Raw genomic sequence first — 26153 nt, forward strand, 5'->3', positions numbered from 1 at the left:
CACCAGGTGTCTAGAAGGTGGTCTACTATGCTCACATTCACTGAACTTGTAAGACAGCTATACCTAGAAAAGTCAGATAGTGATACCTGACTCCTGCATAGAAGCAACCAACATTTCAGTGCAACTCCTTGGGGATTTTATAACCAAATCATAATTACTGATCAATCCTCTTCAAAAATCTACATTGAATCAAGTACAAATCAGAATATTTAATTGGCAGAATTAAAAACACAAAATCAAATGGACAATCAATGGTGCAAACAGAAACACAGACAAGGCATATGATTTTAGTGACTAATATGTTGCTGTTATTTTCAACTCAAAGACCAAATACATACTATTTTCCCCTTTGTAGCATATGAGAAAATCCAGATTCTATGCACTTGAATTTTCATCTGTTTCATATAAAACAGTCCACTTGCATTTCTCACATAATGGTAAAAGTAAGACTAAGCTATTCAGCAAATGACTGTCACTTCCTGAGCCTGACCCTTAGTCTCATCTTAAACTATGTCCCATTACAACTAAGATGGTGAAGCGTCTGAGAAGTGATGGATCAATCCCTTCACTGTTCAAAGAAAAACTATATTTTTCTTATTGTATTTGTGAAAAAAAAATGTGAAAAACAGATTTTGAGCTATTTAAAAGTTACCAAACCAATTTCTTTTAAACTTAACTAAAGCAAATATTGATTGGCACCTTACTGGGACATTTGTATCAGGACACCTACTAAGTTCTGTGTCCAGAATGTAAGCCACTAAATATATGGGCACATAATGGAAGGATTGATACATCTTTAATGATGACAGTGCCAAGGTAATAAAACCTAACACCACAATGTTACCTCTTTATACCAAAAATACACAGAAATAAACAAATAGAACATGCTGAGAAATTGTACAGAAACTCTGTTAAACATTTTAAAGGGTAATAAAAATGCCCTTGGCCCATTAAATGTACTCTATTGACTATACGAGCCAGTGCCAAAAAGTACCAAAGCTTTTACACAGAGAAAGAAATAAAAGAAAAAGGTCCAAGAACTTGGTAGTGTATGTTCTTGCTGAATAATTAAATGAATGTGCTGGGCATAACCCAGGAAAAAGCATATGGGCCTTTTCATCTTACAGAAACACAGGCGCACACATATATACATGCACATATTATTACTGATATATATGTGTGTGTATATATATATATATTTATACTCACAAGAACACTTGATATGGGCATAAGAACCCTGGCATATGATATTTTGCCAGGAATATGATACAATCAACTAGCATTCTACCCAAATCTATTAAAAAATGTAATTCTTTTGACTTTCCCTACAATTTAAAACTTCAGAGTACATTCTAAAGTTACTTTAAGAAACCTGAATCACCTATAAAAAAAATATTTTCCCTTTTCTCTTTTATTTTTATGTCTAGCACTTCAGCAAGTTTCTGCCCAGATGCAAAGAAGTGTCTCAGTCCCAAAAGCGATTTCTGAGCACTGAAAAGTCCTGAGACATTGATTTTTTTCCAGTTCTGCAAATGACAGGTACTTAGAAACAAGTATTTCTCATTTTATTTCAGAACTGATTTATGGCTAAAAAAATTACATATATTAACATCTGTATCAACATGTATTTCTCTATCTCTTCTGGAGCAAATATGTAAGACAAAATCCTAATCCCAGAACCAACCATGAAAATGACACCTATTGCAAATTCCTTCTCAAAAGTAAACTGTTTATTCCAGAGTATGTGCTATACCTAGGCCTAGGTCTACCTCTTTCTAAACTGCAACACTTTGGGCTTTAATACTATACATATGTCTAGTTGCAGTAATGAACACTTCAAACCTTGTGATTGTATTTGCTCTGGTATCTCTTTATGTGGCCAGAAGAGACAGGACAGGCCCTGAGCATTAAATAATAATAGGAAAACAATAAGAATCAAAATCATACTTACTTCCAAGCTTCCTAGCTCATCTTCTCTGCTTCACATCTTCCTTGTAAAGATTATCTTTTATCAAAATTTCAGATGCCCTACTAAATGACAATAACAACCAACAATGTGCCAAACTCTCTGCCACATATGAATTACAGTCCATTAGGTTTAACCTCTTGGAGGATGACAAAGGGCTCTTCTGATATATTATTCTCAAGTCAGCTGCCTTTTTAAGGATCCAAAAGACATAAAGCATCTCCTGGAGCCACTCTAACTTAGTTTGGATGCTTTTAGTATCAGAATTATAATATAAATCAGTATCATGAAATAAGAGGACTTAGGTAACACTGTGTAGGTGAAGGGGAAATTGATGACTTGCTTAGAAAAATCCAAAGACAAAAGAAACACACATGAAGATTTTCACTTTGCTGTTTGAAACAACCACAAAAGGTTGGGAAGTCAGACTGGGATTACTCCTGTGACTGTATACACTCCTCTCTTTGTGCAGGAACAGTAATTTAATCTATTTACAGTGACTTCTACCATGACCTCTGGAAGGCGTCACAATAAACTCAGAATGGATCCATGAAAAACATGTTTGAAAAATTCATATCTAACCACATGACAAAAAATTTGGCTTCCTGCTTGAAACAGATGGAAGAGATTTCACATAAAGCCCATGTAGTTTCATTTTCTTGTGTTCAAACCCAAAACAGCTGAGGTCTAAGTGACTTTGAATCGCTAAATAGTCATTTTCTCCCTTTACTTAATTTCATTTTTCTCTTGCTGTTGAATTTATGCATCTTTCAGCTGCTAAGCTAATATGCGGAATTTTACCTTTGTGGAGTTTTCAATGAATATTGCTATGTAGGACTGGAGTCATGTCAAAACAAATTGTATGCACACATGGAGGCAAGAATAAGCATCTCTCTTAAGCTTATACAGCTTTGGCCAATTGAAACAATATTTTCCTGAAGAATTTGAAATGCTATAAATGACATAAATGTAAGGTTTCAGATTCAGTTTCTTATACATCCGTTTTTCTTCAGGTATATTATTGGAAATGTGTAAGTAATAATAACACAAAGTAATTGACAGGAAAAAGAATGGTATAATATGGATTAGCAGCCCAGATACTGTCTTATCAGCCAAACCAAGAATAAGAATAAAGACATGAGTAAGAATTTCATAAATAACATTTGGCAGCTGGCATCAATCATAGGTGGGATGAATGAGGTGCACCTAGAATTATTCCAGTTTGGCTCTTCTGCTTTAGCAATAACTGAAGAGCTCACAATGTTGGTCCTGCAATAACACACATAGCACAGCCTACTGAGCTAATATAGCTCACACTACCCTGTTAATTCATTTGCCAAGCTACTCAGTCACTAACTCCTCTTGTGTTTCGTCATTTATTTAACTTCCACATTTTGTAATATTTTCATTAGCACCTAAAATCATAGAAGGCTATTAATGAAATGGAAGGTTGTTTGATATGATATTTTCAGCTACGTTTCCTGGAAAGTGTGCAAAATTGTATGTGAATTCAGTTAAGTCCTTGCTTTCCATCAAGAAGAGCATTTCTTGCACACAAACACACAAAATTTTGCCTAAAAGTGTGAAATAAAAGTCATCTTCCTTTGTCTTCTTGATAAGATCATAGGATAATTTAGTTTGGAAGGGACCTGAGGAGGTATCTAGCCAATCCCCCTGCTCCAAGTGGGGTCACACCAAGTTGATCAGGGCTTTCTTCAAATGGGACTCAAAAACCTTAAAGAATAGAGATTACACAACCTCTCTGGGCTACACAACATTCCAATGAGCTAGAAATTCTTTTAATACAATGAAATAAATTTCATGGGCAAACCCATAAGTCATGATCTTTTCAAGATATACATCCTCTTACTATATTTCCCTAAAAGTAAGAGAATTAAAAAGAACCGAAAAACATTCCCCTCTCAGGTCTTCTATTTTTCACACATTTGATTTTTTTATTAGTTGAACTCTATACAAACTATCAATGTGAGGCTTTTCTTATTTATGATCCAAAATACACAGTTTCGAAAATGAGTAGGTTTTTTTTTTCAAATGAAAGATATTTCTCTCATCAGTTCAATGTGAATTTATCTGAAACTGCTGGGATTGCACATACTGGTTCCAGACGTACCTCGATTTGCCCACAGCGTGTGTAATAGCAATAGTAAGAGCACCAGCCTGGTGCCTGCACCAAGATTGCTGCTCTCTCTGTGGCCCACTGTAAATGAATACAATTGCTCAGCTGCCGTTTCCCGTAATCTTGAAAGCAGAGCTCAGCTAGACCGTTTAGTCAACCATGACTGTTCAGATGTTACCAGAAAGAACACTTCTTTCTGCTACAAGAGACTTAGTCTACCCGTGATGGTGTTTTCAGTTTCTCCCCAATGATAGTAGAAAAGGACCTGATTAGGGCCATGAAACTTCTGCTGGTTGCAGAGGAGTTTTTAAGAAAGGTCCTGCTAGTTGGTTATTTTTATTTTCTGGCATCATTAGATGTCTGGAAAAATGCCCTGAAAAATTGAGTCCAAGCACATTGACTTCAAAAATTGTTATATATTAACTAGAAATTTCCTCTTTCCCCACCTACTTTTAAAATTTTAATAGTGGAATATATCGAAACATGTAGAGAACTGTAAAATAGCCAAGTAGACTTACATAAAACTCACTGAAATTATCCACTCTGCAGTGGAATAAATCAGAGGAAATATCAGCTAGGAAAGAGGATATCCAAAGAAAGTGACTGCAAACTGCTAGTTAAAATTGAAGTGCAATATCCCTTTCAATTCCCATTTTTCTGTTCTCAAATAGCCACAGTTAATTGGTGTGCTTTCAGAAAGACTCACATTAAATTCATTTTACTCTATAGAAACAAACAAACAAGTTATCCTTTTCCTTGAACCAGCACAGGATGTTTGCAGGCTGCTTACTTCAAGGGCAGATTTGTCCTTCAGTGTTGCATTCAAATGCAGTCACTTCAAGTTTGGTAACAAGCATCTCCTGGCAGATGTGACAAGTTTTGAAACGTGTATGACAAACCTCATTCATCTGCCAGATCACTGCCCCCTGAATTTTATAGTCCAGCATCTTTTGTCTGTGGGCAGGAAGGGAGTGGAGTGCCTCAAAGACGAGGGCAAGGTTGGAAACTGTGATCAGAGCCCAAATGTTTTGGCATGTGTTACAAGTACAGGGAATTGAAATGATATTTCTGAGAACTCCCATTACCGTTTATAACTATGTATTCCAAGAAAACTCCCAATATAGTAGCCATCATGAACAAAGACTGCAGGGTATAAGCCACAGATGAGCTAACCTTTCTGCCTTTTGGGGCATATTTTCTTTGGCCTGGAGCTATAGGCAGGGACAGCTGCCCTGATGCAAGGTGCAGGAGGCACTGGTGGTGAGGGGGAGGAATGGTTGGCTCCTGCCTTGCTTTGGAGAACAGGGCACAGCTGAGAGAACAGGACTGAAGCGTTCATCAGTGGCACGGCAATCATAACTGGGCTGCTCCCACCTGCCCCACTTCCATAGTTTGTAACGTTCAGCAAGGGTGGGAACACTCTGGCAATACAATTCATGAGGTCTTGGCTTCAGCTTCAACTGCCCAGGCGGGCTGTGGCACAGAGTGGACATGCTCCTTTTTGGCTCATTTTCTGCCCAAGGACAGGCAGACAGGGAGGCCCAGGAGACTCCGCACACATCCCAACCACCTCTCTCGTTCCAGCTTCTCGATGTTAGCGTTTCAGAAATAAAAAACCCATGCCAGTCCTAGCCCTGCTGACAATCCCAGCACCCAGCAAGCAGGCAGTGCAGCAGTCACTTTAACTGCTTCCCTCGAAATACTCACCGAGTCTGAGTTTTGGCTTCACTGGCATTTGACTAATCATATCAAAGTCCTTACCTACGCTTTCGTTTCTATTTTTATTTCCTCCTGTAATATTAGCTTCAGATGTCACTGTTTTGCTTATTTTTTCATTAAAGACTTTGACATTTCGAAGCCACTTTACATTTCCTATCTTGGCAATATTCAAAGAAAGACTACACAGATGGGGAAATAATCATATCAAGATCTGAGGTAGCGCTTCTCTTCATCTTGGTCCACTTGGGTAAACTCACACCACATGCCAGTGTGAACTATTCTTGTAACAAGGGCTGTAAATCCATGCTGAAACTTATTTAGGAAGGGTAATTTTGGCTATGCATAAGTGCCATACATTAAATGTATTACAGGTGAAATCTGATGGGAAGGGCCCTGACATTTGCAAGTTAGACAGACGGTACATATTAGAGAGGCTCCAAATTCTGAGCAAATGTAAGATAATATAATTTTATATAGTAATTTTACCTGCAGTCTCTTCAGAAAGAAACACCAAATCCCTTTCAATTCTATGGTCTCCAGCCTTTAAAATTAAATAATTTCCATTCAGTTATTCCTAGATTTCCGTGTGCAAATGCACTGTAATGTTATCTCATTTCTGAAGAGGTGTTTGGAAGGCTTGGACAGTATCTGTAACACAAGCTGCGCAATGATACAAACATTTACTGTCTCCTCTGTCTTTTACAAGGCACTGCACGTCTTCTTTGTGCTTTTTCCAGGGAGAAGGAAAGCTTGGAGCACCACAAAACAGCAATGGCAGCCTGAACTATCCCCGAAATGCAAGCACTGAAAAATGGGATGGGGCTGATCCTACCTTGGGTGGACATGAATTAGGAACCACAGCTATAGAACCAAGTTTCTTTGCAGATATCCATGTCCTTCTTGGCCTTGTTGCAAAGATTTTATGCCAAAACTGGCAGGTTATCCCAGCAAGCTCTAGGATATCTATTTTGTTAGAGTTATTTGCCACTGAATTAAGTTTCTCTGTAAACCTTTTATTTCTTAATGTGCTCTAGTGTATTGGGGGCACCTCAGATTCACTTGTAAAACTGCAGGCGGCGGGTTTCTTGCACACAGTGTAATTCTCACATGGAGTTTTAAAAGTTATAGCCAACTCTCCCACATGAAGGTGGTCTAATTCCTGACAGGCTGCTTGGCCCTATCTGCACACAAACTGTTTTGACACGTTGTACTCCTTTCCACGGCACTGCCTTTGGCTCCTCTGTGGAGCTCGGCACTGCATAAGGCAAACCACACCTGTCAAGGGCAGATGGATGAACAAAGCTGAGGATATGATGCACGTGATGCATGGAAACCCTCTCCAGCTCGAGCAGGGAAACTGACAAAACACAAGGGTTTTTAAGATATCCCCTAGAAAAACATCGGCTTCTTGTTTGTAAGAAGATGCAGTTGCAGCCACCTCGGCCAAGCCCTGTGGCGATTGCACAGTGCCCCTCTCTGCTGCTGCTGTGTCTGCACCAGAGATCAACCTGACCAGTTTCAGATGGCCTGTTTTCTCTTCAGAGCATCTGTACCATTTATTGCCTCCTCTAGTTCCAGCATGAATCTGCCCAGTTCAGAGACATGTTTTAGGTTTGACATCTTAAACCCCCATGCAACAAGAATTGAGAAGTCACCGCTGTTCACTTGAAGATAGCTTTGTTACTCCACAAAGGGTGCATAGGATATAGCTAAAGACTTGGGAATCAGCAGGATAACACAGTCCCAAAGACTGCAGCTATTTTTAGCTATGCAAACATATAATGTCAAATACTAAATAAGTCCATGGTCTGGAATCAAAAATTGCCATTTGCTGGGTCTCAGACAGCCATAAATTTCAGAAGATTCATGCTGGAACTAAACCCATGTAAGTAATTGTACTGATCCAAGATCACTTAAACTTGTTACTGTCCTCAAATTCAGCCATGCAGAGTAATAATAATGTTATGAATCATTTTGATAAAACCCATCTTCTACTCAGAGTGACAAATGTGGAGAGCTTAGAAAGTGTGCAGATAGCCTGGATCTGCAAGGAAAAAAAGTAGCCTGCTCAATTTCAAAATAATAATAATAATTAAAAAAAAAAGTTAGGAATATAAACATTGATAAACTTGCCTTACAAATAGTATTTTAAAGATGGCTGTGACAGACTGCTTGAAGCCTAATAAAACAGTTATCTTCAACGGGACTTCTTTACATGTTTAAGAGGAAGCACGTGCTTCAGGGCTTTGTTGTATTCCAGGCACATTGTCTTCATAACAAGCACTGTGCTACCTGCAGTCTCTGCCTTATTCCAATGGGCATTTCCCTCTGTCCAGATCCCAGGCTAAAAGGCTGTAGAGAGTGCTGTAGCAGAGCTCCTCTGTCTGGAAAAAATGACCAAGAATGAGAGAAGGGCTGCACATTGCATTTTATGTTTGACATCTTTATGAGGCAGAGCATAACATTTTCTATTCTTTGCATACATCTGCAGAGTATTATCCATAAGACAACTATAACAAAAGAAAGAAAATTCAAACCAGATTGATTGGCATTAATACAAAATAAACAGTTTGTTTAATATCTCTGGCTAATTTATGGTATGACAAAAGTGAAGCAAACGCTTCCGTCTAAGCTGGGAGTGTGGTGGAGATTAGAAAAAAAGTGAAATATTTAGCTTACCTCACCTGAAAGCAATCTCCTGTTTGATCTTGTTTTGCTTGAACTGCTTGCGCCACTTCTTCTCCAGCATCATCAATTCCTTCTCCATCTCTATTTGCTCTTTTCCATGTATCTGCTCTAGCCAACTGTTAAGAGTCTTGTGACATACCTGGATGATTTTTATCCAGAAAAATCTTTAAGTCCTTACTTAGAATTTCCATTTGCAAGAAAGGCTGTATAATTAGCCTCTGATTCAGCTATGTGGGTTTTTCTCTAGGTTTTTGCATCCATGTTTAGCGTATGCAACTTTAGCATAAATTAACCTTGCCCAAAATCCCTGGCAGAATTTAAAGCAACTTCATTTCTGCTCATTAGAGGAGCTTGGCATGCCCTTTTACTCATCTCTTCATACCTAGAGCAAACAGACACTTACAGCCTCATATGCTGCTTGCTGCATGGTATGATCTACCGCTAGGTGGGGGAAATTTTGAGGATGCTCAGTGTTACCCTTCGCTATACAGACCTTGTCCTTGTTTCAGCTAGGATACAGTTAATTTTCTTCTTATTAGCTGGGTTTTGGATTCAGTATGAGAATAATGTTGATAACACATTAATATTTTAGTTGTTGCCAAGTAGTGCTTACCCTCAGTCAACGACTTGCCAGTTTCCCATGTTCTGGCAATGAGGAGGTGCCCAAGAAGCCGGGTGGGAGCATGGCCAAGACAGCTGACCTGAACTGGCCAAAGGGAGATTCTATACCGTAGAGCATCATGCTCAGTAAATGAACTAGGGGGAGTTCATGGGGGTTGCTGGTTGCTGGTAGGGAATGGGTTGGGCATCAGTCAGTGGGTGGTAAGCAAATGTGTTGGGCATCATTTTTTTTCTTGGGTTTTAGTCCTCTCTCTGTCTCCTTTTCATTGCTATTATTATAATTGTTATTATCATTAATATTATTCATATTATTATATTTCACTTTTTTTCAAATATTAAATTGCTTTAATCTCAGTCCATGTGTTTTACTTTTTGCAATTCTCCTCTCCACCTCAGGAGGGGCTGTGCAGCTGTGTGGTATTTAGTTGCTCGATGAGGTTAAACCGTGACAGGTCTTCATTTCTGTAACTGCACGAACACACACGCACACACACAGGCCGTATAGATTTTACGCTAGTCAAGTCGTATCACTGACTGCTGTGCTTGGCCTTTGCTGCTAATAAATATTCCTTTAGATCTACTTTTATACTCCAAACCTCTGAACAGTTTGAGCTTTGAACCAGACACCACACCAGCATGTGCCTTTGCTGTACAGATTATTTATACTCCATTAAAAGAACACGTGTAAGGCTGAAAAGTAAGGGACTCCATCATGTAGCAGATAGTGCGATTCAGTCCTCTTCAGATACAACCTTCGATTACCTGACTGTGTGCTCCGGTTTCCATAGGAATCCCCTCTTGTTTGGTATAGCTCAATGCAACGAAATGAGAGTCCCTCCTAAAAGTAGCATCCCCACTGCCAGCATGGCATGTTTTGGCTGAGATGCAGATCCTAATTTTCAAGGATACCGGAACTCATACAAACAACCCTCAAAAAGCTGATGGATCAAAATCAAAATGTATTTCCATTATTTTTTTCAAGTTATTATTTGTAGACATCAAACTAATAAGAGAAAACAGCCTTTATCATGGGGCATGTTGGGCTCACCTAACATGATCACACTACCAAGTTCGTTTGTGAGTAGCAGGGAACACATTGATGGCTAAACAGTTGGGGTTTTTTTTCCCATTTCCTTTATGATTAAATACACTTCTCTGAGCTAAGCTATATCTTTCACTACTAAACAATGACACTGCTTTGTGCACTAAAATGTTCTGCAGGTTCATCCCCCATGTGCTCTTCCGGGCCCCATCTCTATCCTGCCCCATGAGAGCCAGATGGGGCTGGACAGGCCCCCAGGAGAAGGAAACTTGGACAAGGAGGGAAAAGCAGAAGCCTGTGGATGCTTCCTCTTCTGCAGCCGAGGACACCAGCCTGGCCAAAGCAGAGGATGTCTGAGAATGGCACGAGGTGAGGTCTTTTCCAGCAAGGGTCAGGGCATTCTTCTAGATGGACAGGAACTCCAAACAAGGCAGCACTGACAAAATGACAAAGGGGAGATCAGACTGTATATCCTCATGGAATTAGTCTCCAGCTGACATTGAGTAGGATAGGAAAATCTATGCACTGGGATAGTGCTGGATAATGTACATAACCCATGGATCACAAGAAGCAAGGATTTGTTATCCATGAGCTACAGCAAAAAGCTTCCAGAAATTTGTCAGCTTCCAGAGCAGCTGAATGCCCCTTGCACTGGGGCATGGTTTACTCTGGTACTCAGTGCCTCATTGAACAGCATTTTAGACAGCATTTGGAGAACAGCAGCTCCAACTTTCCCCACAGAAACAGACAGCTTAATTTTAATGATTAGGTGAGGTTTTGCAATCCATTTCATCAACTTATGGTGCTGCACCAGTGCTGCAGCAGTTCAAGGTGCATTCTCATAGCCCCACAGAGCTGCTCTGCAAAATCTCTGAGTGGCCTTAAGCGGACGTGGCCATGCCAGGAACTGGAAGAACTACAGAGAAGAACAGCCCCGGGGGAATTTGAGATAGGGCTGCTACCTACAGACAGGATGGGATGGTGTAATTTGAAGTAGCAGCCAGCACTGGTAAAGTTAAACAAATCTCACTTCAGCCCAGATCAGATGATGACAAAAGAGGATTTGTTTGTGCTCCCACGTACATCATGAAGATGAAAGAAGCTATTTGACCTCACAGAAAAAGCTGGGAGAACAAAAATGCACACAATTTGGTGATGAATATAAATGTAAAATAGGGGGGAGAGAAAAGTCCCCTCCCACGAGGCTGCAAGGTCTGTGCACCCTTTAGGTCCCCCTTAGGAGCATCTTCAGCTCCTGCCTGATGTTTTACCTTGCCATCCCCAAATCATCCCCTTTTTTCAGATCACATGCTCATGAATCTCTGACAAGAAACAACTGACAAAACAGCCTGACTTGCACAAGCTTTTGGCCTTTTTCTAAAACTGTTTCCTACTGCCACTTCCTCTTTCCTCCTGTCACTGTGACTCAAGTCCTGCAGCTCCACTGCAGCTCCCTTCTGTCTCTACAGTAACTGAAAGAACAACTAAAAATTGCTGCTTAACACACTTTTTCTCCCTTCCAGGAATAAGACAGGAGCTTAGTGTATATCATGGGAAGGCATAAAGGACAGAACAGAAAACATTGTTACTATTAAAAAAACTGATTTGGACTACCAATTTCCATCCTTGTTGACTTTGCATCAAAAAATAACATGCAAGATTTATATAAAATTTTGCAGCCTTATTGTAGTATCATTTTACTCCCACTGATATACATTGATTTATTTCAGAGAAAGTCCAACCTATATTCTTCTCCAAACACCACTTGTCAGAATTTCCCAGTAATCCTCTACTGATGGTCAGTGAGTACCACATATGGAAAAAACAGTCACACAGCAAATTAACTTCATTGCAGTTGTTTAAAGCCAAGTGTAAGTCCACAATTGGACCCTAGGTAAACATTAAGTTGTTCTATTTTATACCTTACCTGCCTCCCACAGGCACAGATTGAGAACGTACAAAGAAGAGCAGGCCATATATAAAATAAATAAATAACTAAATCCCAGTCTATGAAATGTAATTTATTGTTTGCACACAGTGGGAGAGAGTGATCACTTTAAGTGTCATGATCAACACTTCCAATAATGAAAGTGAATTTGAAAAAAATTGGAAACATCTGAGCAATTCTCAATCCAACTTTAAAGAGCACTTTGAAGGCTTTACATAAATTGAAGAAACACTGCTAGGACAACAAATACAAATGGCAAGAAATGCTGAAGAACTCTTATGTGGGTAAAACCCACAGAGAGTACCTCAACTTAGTGCAAATAGCAATAGTTTGTCTTTTATGCAGAGCCAAAATAATTATTAATTTATGAATTCACCATCCTTTTTATTCTCAGGGAATGTTGATCCAAGCACAGGATGAATACAAATCTTTTATGTTCTGTTTGAGTAGAAATATATAACAATTTCATCAGATTTCACTGAATCAGCAAGGTGTGAGAGCAGGCAGATTAGTATCAGGGAAAGATTTTCCCTTTCTTATGTAACCTGTTATGGTTCATCCAGAGACACTAAACATCTGAGGTTTGAGTAATGAAATATACAGTTAGAAAGCAGACTTATTTCTTGCAGTGATGTTCCTGTCTCTGGGTAACATGGTACTCACTCAACTGTTTCATTAACTCCCAAATGAGAGCATACCTTCAAGTAGATTTGTGACACATAATGGAAATCCTGCTAAAACCAAGGACCAAATCCTTAGTTTAATTCTGATCTTACTCACTGGACAAATGTAAGCATGAACTTAATGTAGCTTTGATACCAGTCACGGTTTTTTATTTGGAGAGGAATGAGTTGAAATCAGTGAGGCTGTATCTGCTCAGGGTATCAATGATTTTGGCCCTACACTTGTTTTCACGTGTTTCCCTTTTGCTTAATGGATTTCAAGGGAAATAAAGACTGTTTTGGTCTAGAATCTCGAGTTATTTTTCCAGCGGAAACTTCTGGGTGGGAAAACTTGACACTTTGGAAAGAGTGCCAAAATTTAGTGCAAGTTTATATTTACCAGAGGAACATTTGACATTTCGTTGATGCCTCACAAAGAGAAATAAGGGACACACCTGACAGGATTATCTTGTACTGAAATACTTTAAAACAAACAATGGCACTGCCGAGCAGTAAGAAAAAGCAAAGCAAAGGCATGAGTACTGAAAAGGAAACAACTGTGATCCTATGGAAAGTGTGAATATTACTCAGAGCGCAATGACACAATCCTTCTAAAGCATACCCAAAATACTGAATATTTTTAAATAGTTTAAGGCATTTCCAGTGTAAATACAAAAGCGCTTTATTACAACTTGCATACCCCACCATCTTAAATATTTAAAAAGAAAATCTTATGGAAAATATTTTATTCCAAATCTTCCATGTGTAAATTTTAGCATGGTGATTTTAAATTTCTTAAGAGACATTTTTGCTTCCACTTCACCTTATTAGAACATGCCATTCTCACACAACTTTCATGACATCCCTAAAAACAGACAGTGGCTTTCTATCCCCAAACTGCCATACACAAAATAGATTGGGGGTTATCAGAGATTTGCTCTATTTTCAGTTTCCTATCTATGCCAACCTCAACTTCCACGGCAAATGATGATGAAAAAGACCATTAGGCAAAGCAATAAAGAGTAATATAGAAGCTCATTATAAGCCAAATTCATAAAATTACAAGCTGTAGTGTGCAGTATGCACAAGTAAAACTGAAAACCAAGTTCAAGCATACCAAATGAGATTATAAACTAGCTGTTGTTTTTCTGTCTGAGAAAAGCCATTCTTTAATGAGCTTGGAAATGCAGCTAAATATTTTCTTCCATAAATTCAAGAAAAAGCAATACCACTTTTGAGACTTCTGCTAGGCAGCTTTTTCTCCTCCCTCTTTTCCTCTTTTAAATTTTAAATACTGCATAGGAACCATTTGCTCTGTGAGGTTCCCATAGTTAGGACCAAACCTTCTCAGAGGAATTTTGGCACCTTATTAATTAGTTGGTTATGAGAAGGAGCTGCACTCTTTCAGTGACTCCTATTTTGCCATCAGTAAAGTGTGATCCCATAATAAATTTCCATCAAGCAAACTATTTCTGGTAATTCCCCCTAATTAACACCAGACTGCTAATAATAAATTAGGCCCTATGTGTTTTTGATATAACCAAGATCTTGTCTGAGCCCAAGATATTAACCAATGTCCCAAGAAAGTAAAACTTGAACCTAAATTAAGCCTTTGCTGGTAAAAGGATTTATATGCAATTTTGTGAGAAACCCTTTGAAGATCTCATACAGGGCATTTTGACCAGCAAATATTTTGAGTGACAGAGAGATTTGTTCTGTGCTGAGCAGTGAAAGTGGATTTATTGTGAAAACACACCATTGAGTTTTAAGCCTATAAATCTTACACTGGATTACAGCATCTTAATGAATGAATGACAGATCTCTTTTTTTCTTGTCGGTGCATTTTAATGTTACATGACGTTGTGATTGATAGAAACCAAACCTTTGCTATTAAAACGTCAAATGCAGACTTGATGCCTTTAAAAGTTTGGCTTCTGGAGCTTAATATACTGTTTGCAAATAGACTTGCATTTGTCTCATTCATAGCCTAAACACTGAAGGGGAGGCAAGTTTTCTGTAAATTTGCCTCTAAATTTTATAGAGCTGTGTGCAGTGTTTTCCTTTGCTTGTGTCATTAAAGGTAGAAAACAACAGTGCATTGGCCTAGTTAAGAGATAGTCAGCTAAGGAGATTCTTACCAGACTAGTATTATCATGAAGTAATTGGCCATGTTATAGTAGATAGTTAAGTATCCCACGATGAAAGTGGAGACTGCTGGGTGCCAAGGCTAAGTACAGTATCAGGTAATGCTTGCCAGACTAGGCAGTATTTCCTTGGACAGTGTCAACTTAGGAAAAATATTAAACACTTCTAAACAAACATTGCAAATTATTCTAGATGGGCAGTAGAATGAAGTAAAGATATCAAATAAATAGTAATTGGCCAAGACAGAGTTTTACACTGTTATATAGTCTACAGTAATCAATAGACTATTTACATCTTTAAATCCATCTTGAGAAAAGATGGAGAACCAGAGACTCACCAAGGTTGGAAGGGACCTATAGAGATGGAGGACCTTGACTAGTCCAAGGGCTATGTCCAGTTGGGTTTTGAGTACCTCCAAGTACAGGGACTCCACAGTCTCTCTAGGCAACCTGTGGCAGTGTTTGACCATCCTCACAGTTGTTCTGCCACTATCTACCACTGAACCAAGTCTGGCTCCATTTTCTTGACTCCCCTGTCCAGATATTTGTACACATGAAATTCCCCTTGAGCCCTCTCTTCTCCATGCTGAACAGTCCCAGCTCTCTCGGCCTCTCTTTGTATGAAAAATGCTTCATGCCCTTAATCATCTTCCTAGCTTTTTACTCAAGTACAGCCATGTCTCCTGTACGGATAAGACCAGCACTGAACTTGCGTCTCCAGATGTGCCTCACCAAGGCTGAGCAGAGAAGGATCACTGTCTCCAATCTGCTGCCAATGCTCTGCCTAATGGACCTCAGGAGGCTGGTGGTCTTCCTTGTCACAAAGGGGATATCCCTGGCTGGTGGTCAACTTGGTGTCCACCAGGACCCCCAGGTCCTTTTCTGTAAAACAAAACTCCATTCTAAAAACAAAACAAAACCAAAAAAACCCAAAAACCAACCCTGAAGAATGAGCAGCTCAAATGATATCTATTCCTATATACAATCATGGCTTTTTTTTACTGACTACGATTCAGGAAAAGAAAACATCCAACAATAACAAAATAACTGAGGATAGATAGAGAATTTCTGGTTTTGAGTAGGGTTTATTTGCTTGTTATGTTTTTCAATCATAATTAAAATTGCAAATGTGAACAGCCAAAATTTGATGCCAAAGATTATTAAACACAAGCAAAGAAATCACCAGGACTTAACAGCTAGTAGATCAGCATAAAATAATGTTTGCAAAGCAGCTCACATGGCTAGATGATGCAAGTAGCTCTGTGAAGAAATAGGTACACAATTGAACAGACCAATACACACTGAACCACAATTCAACTTTTGCTTTTATGTTTATTGCATGTTATATTAAGCATTTATATTTACACATAATCCTGTATTATTTAGTTACAATATACTGAAACTGTCATCGTGAATCAATTATTCACTTATAAAGACCTTCTACCTTCAAACAGAGTTAAGCCCCATTCTCTTACAGGCAGTTTGGGAAGAAAAACAATTACTGACTGAAAATGCATGCAAAAAGCTACAGTAGTTATGTTACTAACACGTCTCTCCTGACTTTCTAACATTCCCTCAAAACATGAATGCTATACATGTGTTGTACGAAACTTGGGGGTCTCATGAAACCCCCAAATAATGATGGAACTGTGCTGATCTTTGCTATGTCAAGTCTGCATTCAAATACACATATATATGTATGTCTCTCAGTGTGTGTGCATATGTGTGCATGTATAGAGAAGTATATATAAACATGTACACATACACACACACCCCAAAAGGTTCTAGAGGTAAAGGCAGGCTTAAAAATAAAACAAAATACAAAGATACCAGGATGAAATAGTTCTAAATTAAAAAAAAAAGGTAATAAATATTCAGTGAGAAATATGGCATTATTATAAAGTGCTCTACTATAATCTCACTTATTAAAATAACGATAAAAATTATGTTCCTTTTAGTTGATTTATATAATTTGGTAAAGCCATTAAATATTCATTATGTATCAGTGACTCTATGCTTCCTTTTAAATTTTAAACAAATAGATAAAAGCAGAAATTAAAAGGCAAAGCAGCTACATGAAGCAGTTCTATTGAAGCCTTTCAGGCTTTTGTCCTCAAATACATTAGCAACTGAAAATTTTCAAACCCTAGAGCATATAGATTAAAAAATACAATTCCAATTAAAATTATGAAACTAAACAAAATTTAATTGGATTTTAAGGACAAACTTAGAAGTTTCTATCTTACATTAAAATAGCAAGGTTTGAATTGCAGAAATTACTGAATGCCTTATCCTGTGCATTTCCACCCTCTTTCCTCACACATGTGCAATATAGCTCCACTGAAACCTAGTCTCTAGGTTTCATTTTTCCACATTCCACTTAATTTCAAAAGCAACCTGGCTTATATATTACTGTATTTTGTCCAGTCTGCTTCTACCCTTCTGATTTTCAGCCAAACTCACAGAAGAGTACATCAACAAGAGTGTAAACATTTTAAACAGCTTTATACCGTACCACTAAATTTCTTCTTATTTACGAATATTTACCAAATTTACCAAATTTCTTCTGTACCACCAGAATTTAAAAAAAGAAACATGGTAGTATTGAAGAAAAACAACTTCAGGAAATAAAGTGAAACAGCCCCACAATGTGAACCTGTCCCGCTGAATTAAAAAGAAAGCCAAACATCTTTTCATATTTAAGTACATCAATTTTGGTTTTCTTTCCTCCTCTTTTGCTCATGTTCCTCATTACAATTGCTTTAGTTAACCATGGTGATTTTTTGTGATTTTTTCCCCATGGTTTTATGGATAAAACTGTCCTTTGTATCAAGACACCCTCCCCCCTCTGCCCCTCCTCTCAACAACAAAAACACTAAATGGTTTTTTTTAATGTCTATTGGAAAGAGTACTAAAGACTAACAATTCAGCCCTGACATCTCAGCTGAATAAAATAGCATGTAAATTCAGTTTCCTTCAGGAATCTGCTCTGATCCCAAGAGGACTCCCTTCTCCGTTGTGCAATTCTGCTGGAGCAAAATTCACCCTGTGCAGAGGGGAACCACCTTTTCCCTATCTGTCTACAGTTGCTCTATACCACTTAAGCCCTAATTTGAAGTTAAGTAGGGACTTAGCTGGTGCACAGGCCTTGTGCTGACTCTCTGTGTGGATGCGAAATCCATATCAAGCCACAGAATTGGCTGGTCTCCTGGCTCACAGTAAATGCATAACGACAGCATTGTCTCTCTGCTCCCTTCCAAGATCTGAGAGATACTGAGCTGCTTAACTCAATATAGTATTATTCAACAATATATTCCCTACATCTGGAAGAAAAGAGAGAAATAAAACCCAAACTAATAAAAATCATAACAGCTGAGCAAGAAAGTTAAATTTTCAGTACTCTACATGGCACACCACCAGTATACATATTCATGAGCTACATGGTAAAGAATGTACTGAGAGAAAAACAATGTCCTCATTTGCACTTCAGCAGTTGCCCTCCTTCAATACCAGAATCTCACATTCTGGATATAAACACTGTTACCTACAGATTCAGTGCAACTCCCCCTTTCCTTAAAGGTGAAAGGCACTTAAAGCTATCTAAAACCTGAACTGCAAACAGAAGAGTGTAAATCCCTGTTCCCTTAAGATCTGATCTGACATTTCCATCCTGTCAAACACACCTTCAGCAGCAGGATTTTTTGGCCAGTGTTCTGATAGTACATGAGTTAAGGAAGAATACCCCATTTATGTTTTCTTCTAAGTGGTATCTTCTAAACTACTGTTTTGCACCAGTATAGCCACTGGCCCACTTAACCGCTTTGTAAAAATCTCTGTCCCTTGCAAACCCATGAGAAATTTAACTGTAAAGGCACAGGTATATGTAATTGTGCAGGAGGCTTTATGTATAGGAATATCAGATAAAAATATTAGGGTTTGAATTATAAATTTCGTGTAATCTTTGCTTTGAGTCCCTTTTAATGGAGTTTAGCTGCAATACTTTTAGACACAGTTTAAAAACATCACTGCAATAAAGTGACCTGGATTGCTAAAGCCAATCTCCTTTTATTTGTTCAAGAGCAGCAAAACCAAGACTTCTAATATCAGATATTTATTTTTATAGATACTTCACTTCTCATACTGAAACAGATATAAATGTGGTCATAAAATCATGAAACTAGTACAGTAATGTGCCAAGTGTAGAGGTAAAGGCACTCTAATTTTTTGGCTTGGGTGCAATTCCTGATTCCTCTCTTTTTATGAAGCAAAACCTTAATGATAAATGCTCTGAAAAAATTAGTTTACAATACCCTCTGAAAGTTTCCCCATCTCTCTTCCATTTTAGAAAAACTGCATATAAATAATTTTAACCGATTATTGAACATGGACATTTTAACCTTTCTACTCAGTACGTTTGTTACACACGATGAGCTCCAAGCATCAGATGTTGATAGAATGAGCGTGTTTCTTGCACAGTGGTTTGTCCTTTTTGGAGAAGAAAGTCTGGCCCTCCAAACTGTCACTACATACCTAAAATGGGATAAAAAAGAAAAGATCGCTCAATTCAGATGGATGAATTGCACCACAATTATTCAGAATACCAGATCACGGTATTGTTCTATGCACAAATATATTCAAAGAATAAGAATTACCTTTTTCTTAGGGATACTCTTTTTGATGTAATACTAGTGGTTGGTAAGCATAATCTTTCTTTAAGACAACGGGTTTCTAACTGGGAGCAGAGTTAAGTTCAGCATTAAAAAACAAAACAAACCCAACCCAATCATTAAGATTAGGGTTGTTGGTTGTTTTTTTTGGTCATACAATATTAGCAGGCAATACCTTGGCTACAGTGTCTTTATGTCAAAAGCACTCTTGCTACTTTGGAAACGCAGCACATTCCTGTATGACCTTCAACACTTTCTCCAAAGAAGTAAACGTCATGGGTTAAATGCTAGGACACATGGCTGCAATCCAGGCCAACTTCTCTTGGACCTGTGCCAAAGGCTTACAATAGCAACACACCTTCCAAATAACTTTCTGTTTGGGCCCAGGGGATTGAAAGAGGTTAGAGCTATTAACTCCCATATTGGTCAGGTTAGCACAAGCACTGCTGCCACAGGTTTGTTTAAAATGTAGACTAGCTTACTTACGGAGCATACAAAGCAAGTGTCATGCCAAGTGTGGCCCAGAGCCTCAAGAAACCTGTCTCCAGCTTCAATGGGGAATTCACAGCCATGGCACATGGTACCAAAGAGGGCATAATAATCTGCAAAGAGATACAAACAGATTTTAAAGCATATGCAGAAAAGCAAGACTGACCCTTTGAAAACTTTGAAAGGCAATATATTTATTACATTTAACAAAAAGTATCACTAGGGTGTCAGGATGGTTATTAGCGACCAGACTCTCTCAAGTGTATTTGCACCATTCATTTTTAAGCACTGGATTGACTTGGTGCCTCTGGAGGCTTCCTGGAGTTAGCAGAGAAAAACTCCTCTAGGAGTATCAGGGAGCAGGGACTAAAACAAATGGCACTGAACCGTTCATATTCCCCAGCCAAGCAGAGCTTTAAAAAGAGAGAGCAGAGCAGACTAAGAGAACAAAATACATGTATAAAATTGGGTGGGAGGCACTGACAACTCACCCCCATCCCCACAGTCTTGGTGTGTAACACTGCTTTTGTCCTGTCTCAAGGGCTGCAAGTCACTCCTTTGTTGCCCACCTGTGCAGGCCTAAATTTCACCTTGAGTTGTCTGGTCTTTTTCACTTATTTCAACTCTCAAACACCCCATTCTAGAAAGGAAATGTTTTATTCCTGCACAGAAGACAACAGCATTCGTGCTATAACATGAGAGCATTTGGGATCAGCACACATCATGCAAACATTATGTCTTCCTAAGATGAACTACAGACTGACAGACATAATGAAGCTTTGGACTCCATCTACCAGTAAGTGTTACTACCATAGTAACACTCTGCCTCTGACAGAAATTAGATGCCAGGGTTGTTTTCAAAGGAGATATATAAGGACTGGAAAGAGGGGTAGAAGTGGATTTTGTTTCTCTCTAGATTATACGGATCTGCTACAGATCTGCTGAAGCTCTAGTGCTTACTGCAGCAGAGCCAGTGGAGGATTATAAGATGTGTCAAGCCCAAGAGCAAAGTCTGGTTTTCGTTTAGTAAGACCATGTTTTGCGTGATGACCTCCCTCAAAACACACCATCATAGGAGACATATCAACAGGATAGGGAACACAAGTGCTCTGGAAAAGCAAAGCCCTCTGGCTGCCACTGGCAAGAAGCTGCTTCACTGATCACCTTCATTAATCCATGCTACTGGGATGAGTTGCAAATATTTAAGCAGAAGAAAGACCATAAAAATATCAAATGTTAGGACACATTTGTGCAAAACCCCTGAAGGACATGATCTCCTGACCGTACTGTTTCAGGTTTTTGCCTTTGTGTTCATACAGAATCTTACTGATATTTTCCTGGTGCCAGGAGTTAAAGCCTTTTATAAGTTGGCCTGTGGTTTGTGTTGATAAGTTTATTCGCTTTTCTTTTGAAGAAAGGGCAATAGATAAGGCAGAATGAAGGGCATCAGATTTCTTTTGCTTTTGCATGCTTGAATTGCGATACCACAGAAGCCTTCCAAGTAAGACTTCTCATACGGTCACATATCAGTGCTTCCTGCATACTGCATTTTCAAAACTAGGTTACTAACTCTGCACTTAAAAAAAGTTCAAAGTTGTAGATATTTGGACTTTTAATTTAATTTTAGCCCTGACATCCAAACCCAGAATATTTTTCAGATTAAATGCCCTTAATACTAATAGCTGATGCTGTTATAATTTCAAATGCAGATTTAAAATTAGAACCCTCCTTTACACTACGAAGCAGGAAAGTTGGAAATGACATTTACTCCTTATTTCTTTAAAATTAGTCTTAGACGCATAACTCCAGCTGGACTGAAAGTCTTTGAAGAATTAATATATCTCAAATTAACATCTAGTTAGAGAACCAGAGCCATTACAAAGTATCACTGCCAATAACACCTCACAGAATGTGTCTACATTAACTTGTGCAAGCAACTTTCTATCTTAGAAATAAACTCTGCAAGAAGTGTAGTATACTTGACATTTTATCACAGTTTTTCCTGCTCACAGTATTGAAATATGCACATTTGTGCACAGGAGTTGTAACAGTAGCACAAATCAATGCACCGCACGACACATGGATTATTTGGTGGCAGGAACAAGAACTGAACCTTAACAGAACAAACCCGGTCACAAGCCTTCCACCCAAAGGGGAGTTATTGATTCCTCCAGTACTATTTTTGAATCATCAAATGGTTCTAGGATTAGGGGCTTCAGATTGCTTCAGGATGAAATTTCACCATGCTGTCACATTGGAGGATGCTGCTCGTATACCCTTATCCTCTGCTGCTCCATGGATTCAATAGGAGCAACACATTACCCTACTTGTGTCACCAAGTTAGCAATAACCTACTGTGTCCTTTTGTATCTGCCAACACCTTATTAAAGCTGCTCTGACAAGAGAAATTTTGGATAAATTTTGCCTGCTTTCTTCATCCTTACAGCACCTAGCATTCTCCATGGCACCCGCTGCAAACAACTGTGGGATTAGCCCAGAAGGAAATCTTAGCTCCAAAGAGGTCATTAGAATTTTGTGCTAAATCATTTCTTGGTCAATCCATTTCTACCTCTAGTTAAACTGTAATGCTCCTAAAAGTAGAAGGAAAACAATAAAAAGGGTCCAACTGACAGTTCCAACACAGATGTAAACAGCATGCAGTGTGAAAGCAGATAATTTTGATACATTTTTGTCTCTTTTCCATTTTAAAAGGAATTGTTTTACAAATGATTTCTTTCTTTCCTAGGCCAGAGGGGTACATGGAAAGTTTTAAGCAAATTAGGAAACTAATATAAATAAAAACTGTTCATATTAGTAATAATAGGTTGACAAGAAGCTCAACATGACTTGGCAATGTACGCTTGCAGCCCAGAAAGCCAAAGGTATCCTGGGCTACATCACAGGAGAAGTGGCCGGTAGACAAGGGAGGGGATTCTGTCCCATCTACTCTGCTCTGGTGAGACCCCACCTTGAGCCCTGCATCAAGCTGCGGGGCTTCCAAGATAAGATGGACATGGACCTGCTGGAGCAAGTCCAGAGAAGGTCACAAAGATGCTCAGAGGGCTGGAGCACCTCTCCTATGAAGAAAGGCTGAGAGAGTTGAGGTTGTTCAGCCTGGCAAAGAGAAGGCTTCAGCGAGACCTTACAGCAGCCTTACAGTACCTGAAATGAGCCTACAAGAAAGCTGTAGAGGGACTTTTCACAAGAAACAGGACAAGGAGGAATGGTTTTAAACTGAAAAAAAGTATGTTTAGATTGGATATTAAGAAGAAATTCTTCACTGTGAGGTTGGTAAGGCACTGGAACAGGTTGCCCAGAGCAGCTCTGGATGACCCATCCCTGGAAGTATTCAAGGCCAGATTTGGTGGGGCTTTGAGCAACTTGATCTAGTGGAAGGTGTCCCTGCCCATGGCAGGGGATGTTGGAACTAGATGATCTTTAAGGTCCCTTCCAACCCAAACCACTTGATGATTCTATAAAAAAAGTTATAATTAGCTGGAAGTGCTAAAAACGAATCCAGAATCCCTCTGAACTTCTAAGCCACATCACTCATGTAGTATTGCTCATCAGGCTTTTGAGTGCTATAATTGTTCCACTATATTTTTCCTGACAGTCTGGGGTTTTTTTCCCAAGTGTATGTACAACAGATGTTATCCTCGATCCTGCAAAAAACTACCTGGACAGACTGCTTTCTCTTGGAAGTCCCTCAGGCTGTGAATGAGGCTATTCAGAGTAAAACACATCACTCCACTGGCATTTGTTTGTGTTTAGTAAACAAGCAGATTAAACTTCAGATTATTTTAAACCAGAAAGTCACCCTAAAATTAACACTGATGTATCACTGACACCTACAGCTGAGGGCTTAACAAGAAAAGGTAAAATCAGTGACATGAAGCCTGCTGCTGTCAAAGCTGATGAAGAAATTCTCACCAACTTCTGCTGCAAACCCAAAGTGTTGTCTGCAGCAGTTATTGCTACTTTGAATTAACATATCAACATTACATGAATTTGCTGGGGCACTTCTGATGTGAGGCTTGAGAAAAAGAATTTATTTTTTTTTCAACCTTATTGATCTCTGCTTCCCTGCACAGCTGCAGTAAACTTTGGTTGTGTTGCTTCTTACCAGTCTCACAGTAGGGATCGCCATCTTCTAAGTGGAAGACATTATTGCGGATGGGGTTATGACAGGCCACACACACGAAGCAGGAAACGTGCCAAGTTTGTTTCAAAGCATTTATTACTTCCTGTGGGGATTAGAAAAAGTGTTATGAACACATTATTTTGATGTGATGACTAGATTGTGGTAACCATGCCTCCACACTTGATTCATTTCAAGAATACTTTGTTTCCTACTGCTGCTTTGAAAACGGGTTGTGCACAAAAGTTCTGCGATGTTAAACTTAATGAGGTGCTTTATTTATGGTACATCTACTTATTTTTCATGAGCAATCTTTCAGGGTTTTTGGAAGGTTCAGCGTAGAGTCGGACCGATTTAACAACTCATTTGTTCACTTATTTAATTTTAATTAGGATCTCACCTACAACAGTCCCCTGAAATAAGAAAAGCAGCATCTCTGCCTTCTCCTGAAGTCTGTGAAGTTAATCAAAAGACATCACATAGAAAATTATGACTGCTCTGTGTTGTTTTGAAAGATGCTACAGTGCCAAATATGACTTGAGAATTGTGCTGCCAGAGCCCTGCATGACCCCAGTTACACAAGAATCCAGACACGTTGCTGTCTGCAGTAAAACAGCGGCCGATCAGCTGGCAGGCTCAAATTAGCAATATCAGTGCCGAGTAGGATAACACGTCTTTCTATCTACATTACCACTGGGAATATTTCAGTACTTCACATCTAGCCAACCAGTGTGTCCTTCAATGCTCAGCTCAGCTGAGAGGATTATTTCTTTTTATTCCCCCCTGCCCCCATTCTGTAAAAAGCTGCCAATTAAAAGCATTTTGCTCAAGAAAATTTGGTAACCAGAAAATTTGGTAATCAGAAAATTTGGTAAACAGCTACAGAACAGCTTCATGAAAACAGGAGCTGAACTTGGAAGAGCCAAGGAGACTACAGCACCTTTTCTCAAAGAGGTTGAAAAGGTTGAGCATTAGAAGAGCCAAAACCATAGTTTGTATGCGATGGGAGCTAAAAAGGTATGTTATGAGTATGTTTGAAAGAATGCAGACTGGGACAGATAAAAGAGAATTTCATTGCAGAGACTCACTGAACGCTGTGGTTATTGTTCCCACCAAAAAACAGGCCACTTGCTGGCCACTTACCCCAAGGATCTTCCTCTGGCACTTTGAACACTCAGGGGCAAAGAATTTCTCATAGCAGACCTCACAATACAGCATCCCTTTCTCTTCCACAAATCCAATGTAAGCCATGGAGGTTTTGCAATGGGCACAATTGAACTCCTCTGGATGCCATGACTTTCCCAAAGCCACCAAAAAGGGTCCTCTGATCAGAAAGAAGAGATATTGTCAGCAAATACTCCTAGGTTGGCTCCTGCAAAAGCTGCTAATAGGCTTAATCTGCAATACCTCTGAGTCATTACTACAAGTATATACCATTGTCTCTATATTCATCTGAAAATATATTCAGCACACTAACTTCTTTAATGACCATATTTACTTTAGTGAGGTATCTTCAAGGTCCCACTAACACTCAACCTTCCAGAATACGGGTTTCAGGTGAACTTTGTGGTTCAAGTTTATCTCCCTCACCAGAATTCCTGTTTTTTCCAAGACTAATAAGGATGTCATTCTTTCAAGAACTGCATCACCTTTTTCTGATCTAATACTTCACTGCAAAAAAGAAGTGTAAGGTACTAATGTCACCACCTGTTGCTAAACATTTTTTTGGAAATCAAGTAAGCTACAAGAACATTTTTGTGTAAGATTTTCATATGAACAAAGCAACAGCAATAAAGAAAAGAAAACAACAGGAAAAAAACAACAACAAACAAAACCCCCAAAAAACACCTTGAAATTTGCTTATGTTGACTCCAAGATAGGAATATAAGCAAGGTGAGAACAGAGGGCACCTTCATTAAGGGTGGAGGGTAA

At 38.9% G+C, this 26153-nt stretch overlaps 1 protein-coding gene across 6 annotated transcripts in view; it reads right to left on the bottom strand.

Annotated features, from left to right (window-relative positions):
• Positions 1–16234: 16234 nt before the first annotated feature.
• PDLIM5 (PDZ and LIM domain 5) overlaps positions 16235–26153 on the bottom strand; it is a 126299-nt gene continuing 116380 nt past the window's right edge. For all 6 annotated transcript variants that reach the window (XM_027706540.1, XM_027706539.1, XM_027706544.1 and 3 more), the window contains 4 exons: positions 25365–25545; positions 24207–24327; positions 20081–20196; positions 16235–19457 (listed from right to left, as the gene is read on the bottom strand). In XM_027706540.1, the coding sequence (XP_027562341.1) occupies positions 19368–19457; positions 20081–20196; positions 24207–24327; positions 25365–25545 (508 nt within the window). In that variant the 3' untranslated portion in view covers positions 16235–19367. The remainder of the gene's footprint in view (positions 19458–20080; positions 20197–24206; positions 24328–25364; positions 25546–26153) is intronic.

The sequence above is a fragment of the Neopelma chrysocephalum genome, unplaced genomic scaffold, assembly GCF_003984885.1.
Source record: "Neopelma chrysocephalum unplaced genomic scaffold, ASM398488v2 Primary Assembly neopelma1_382, whole genome shotgun sequence".
Classification (NCBI taxonomy): Eukaryota; Metazoa; Chordata; class Aves; order Passeriformes; family Pipridae; genus Neopelma; species Neopelma chrysocephalum.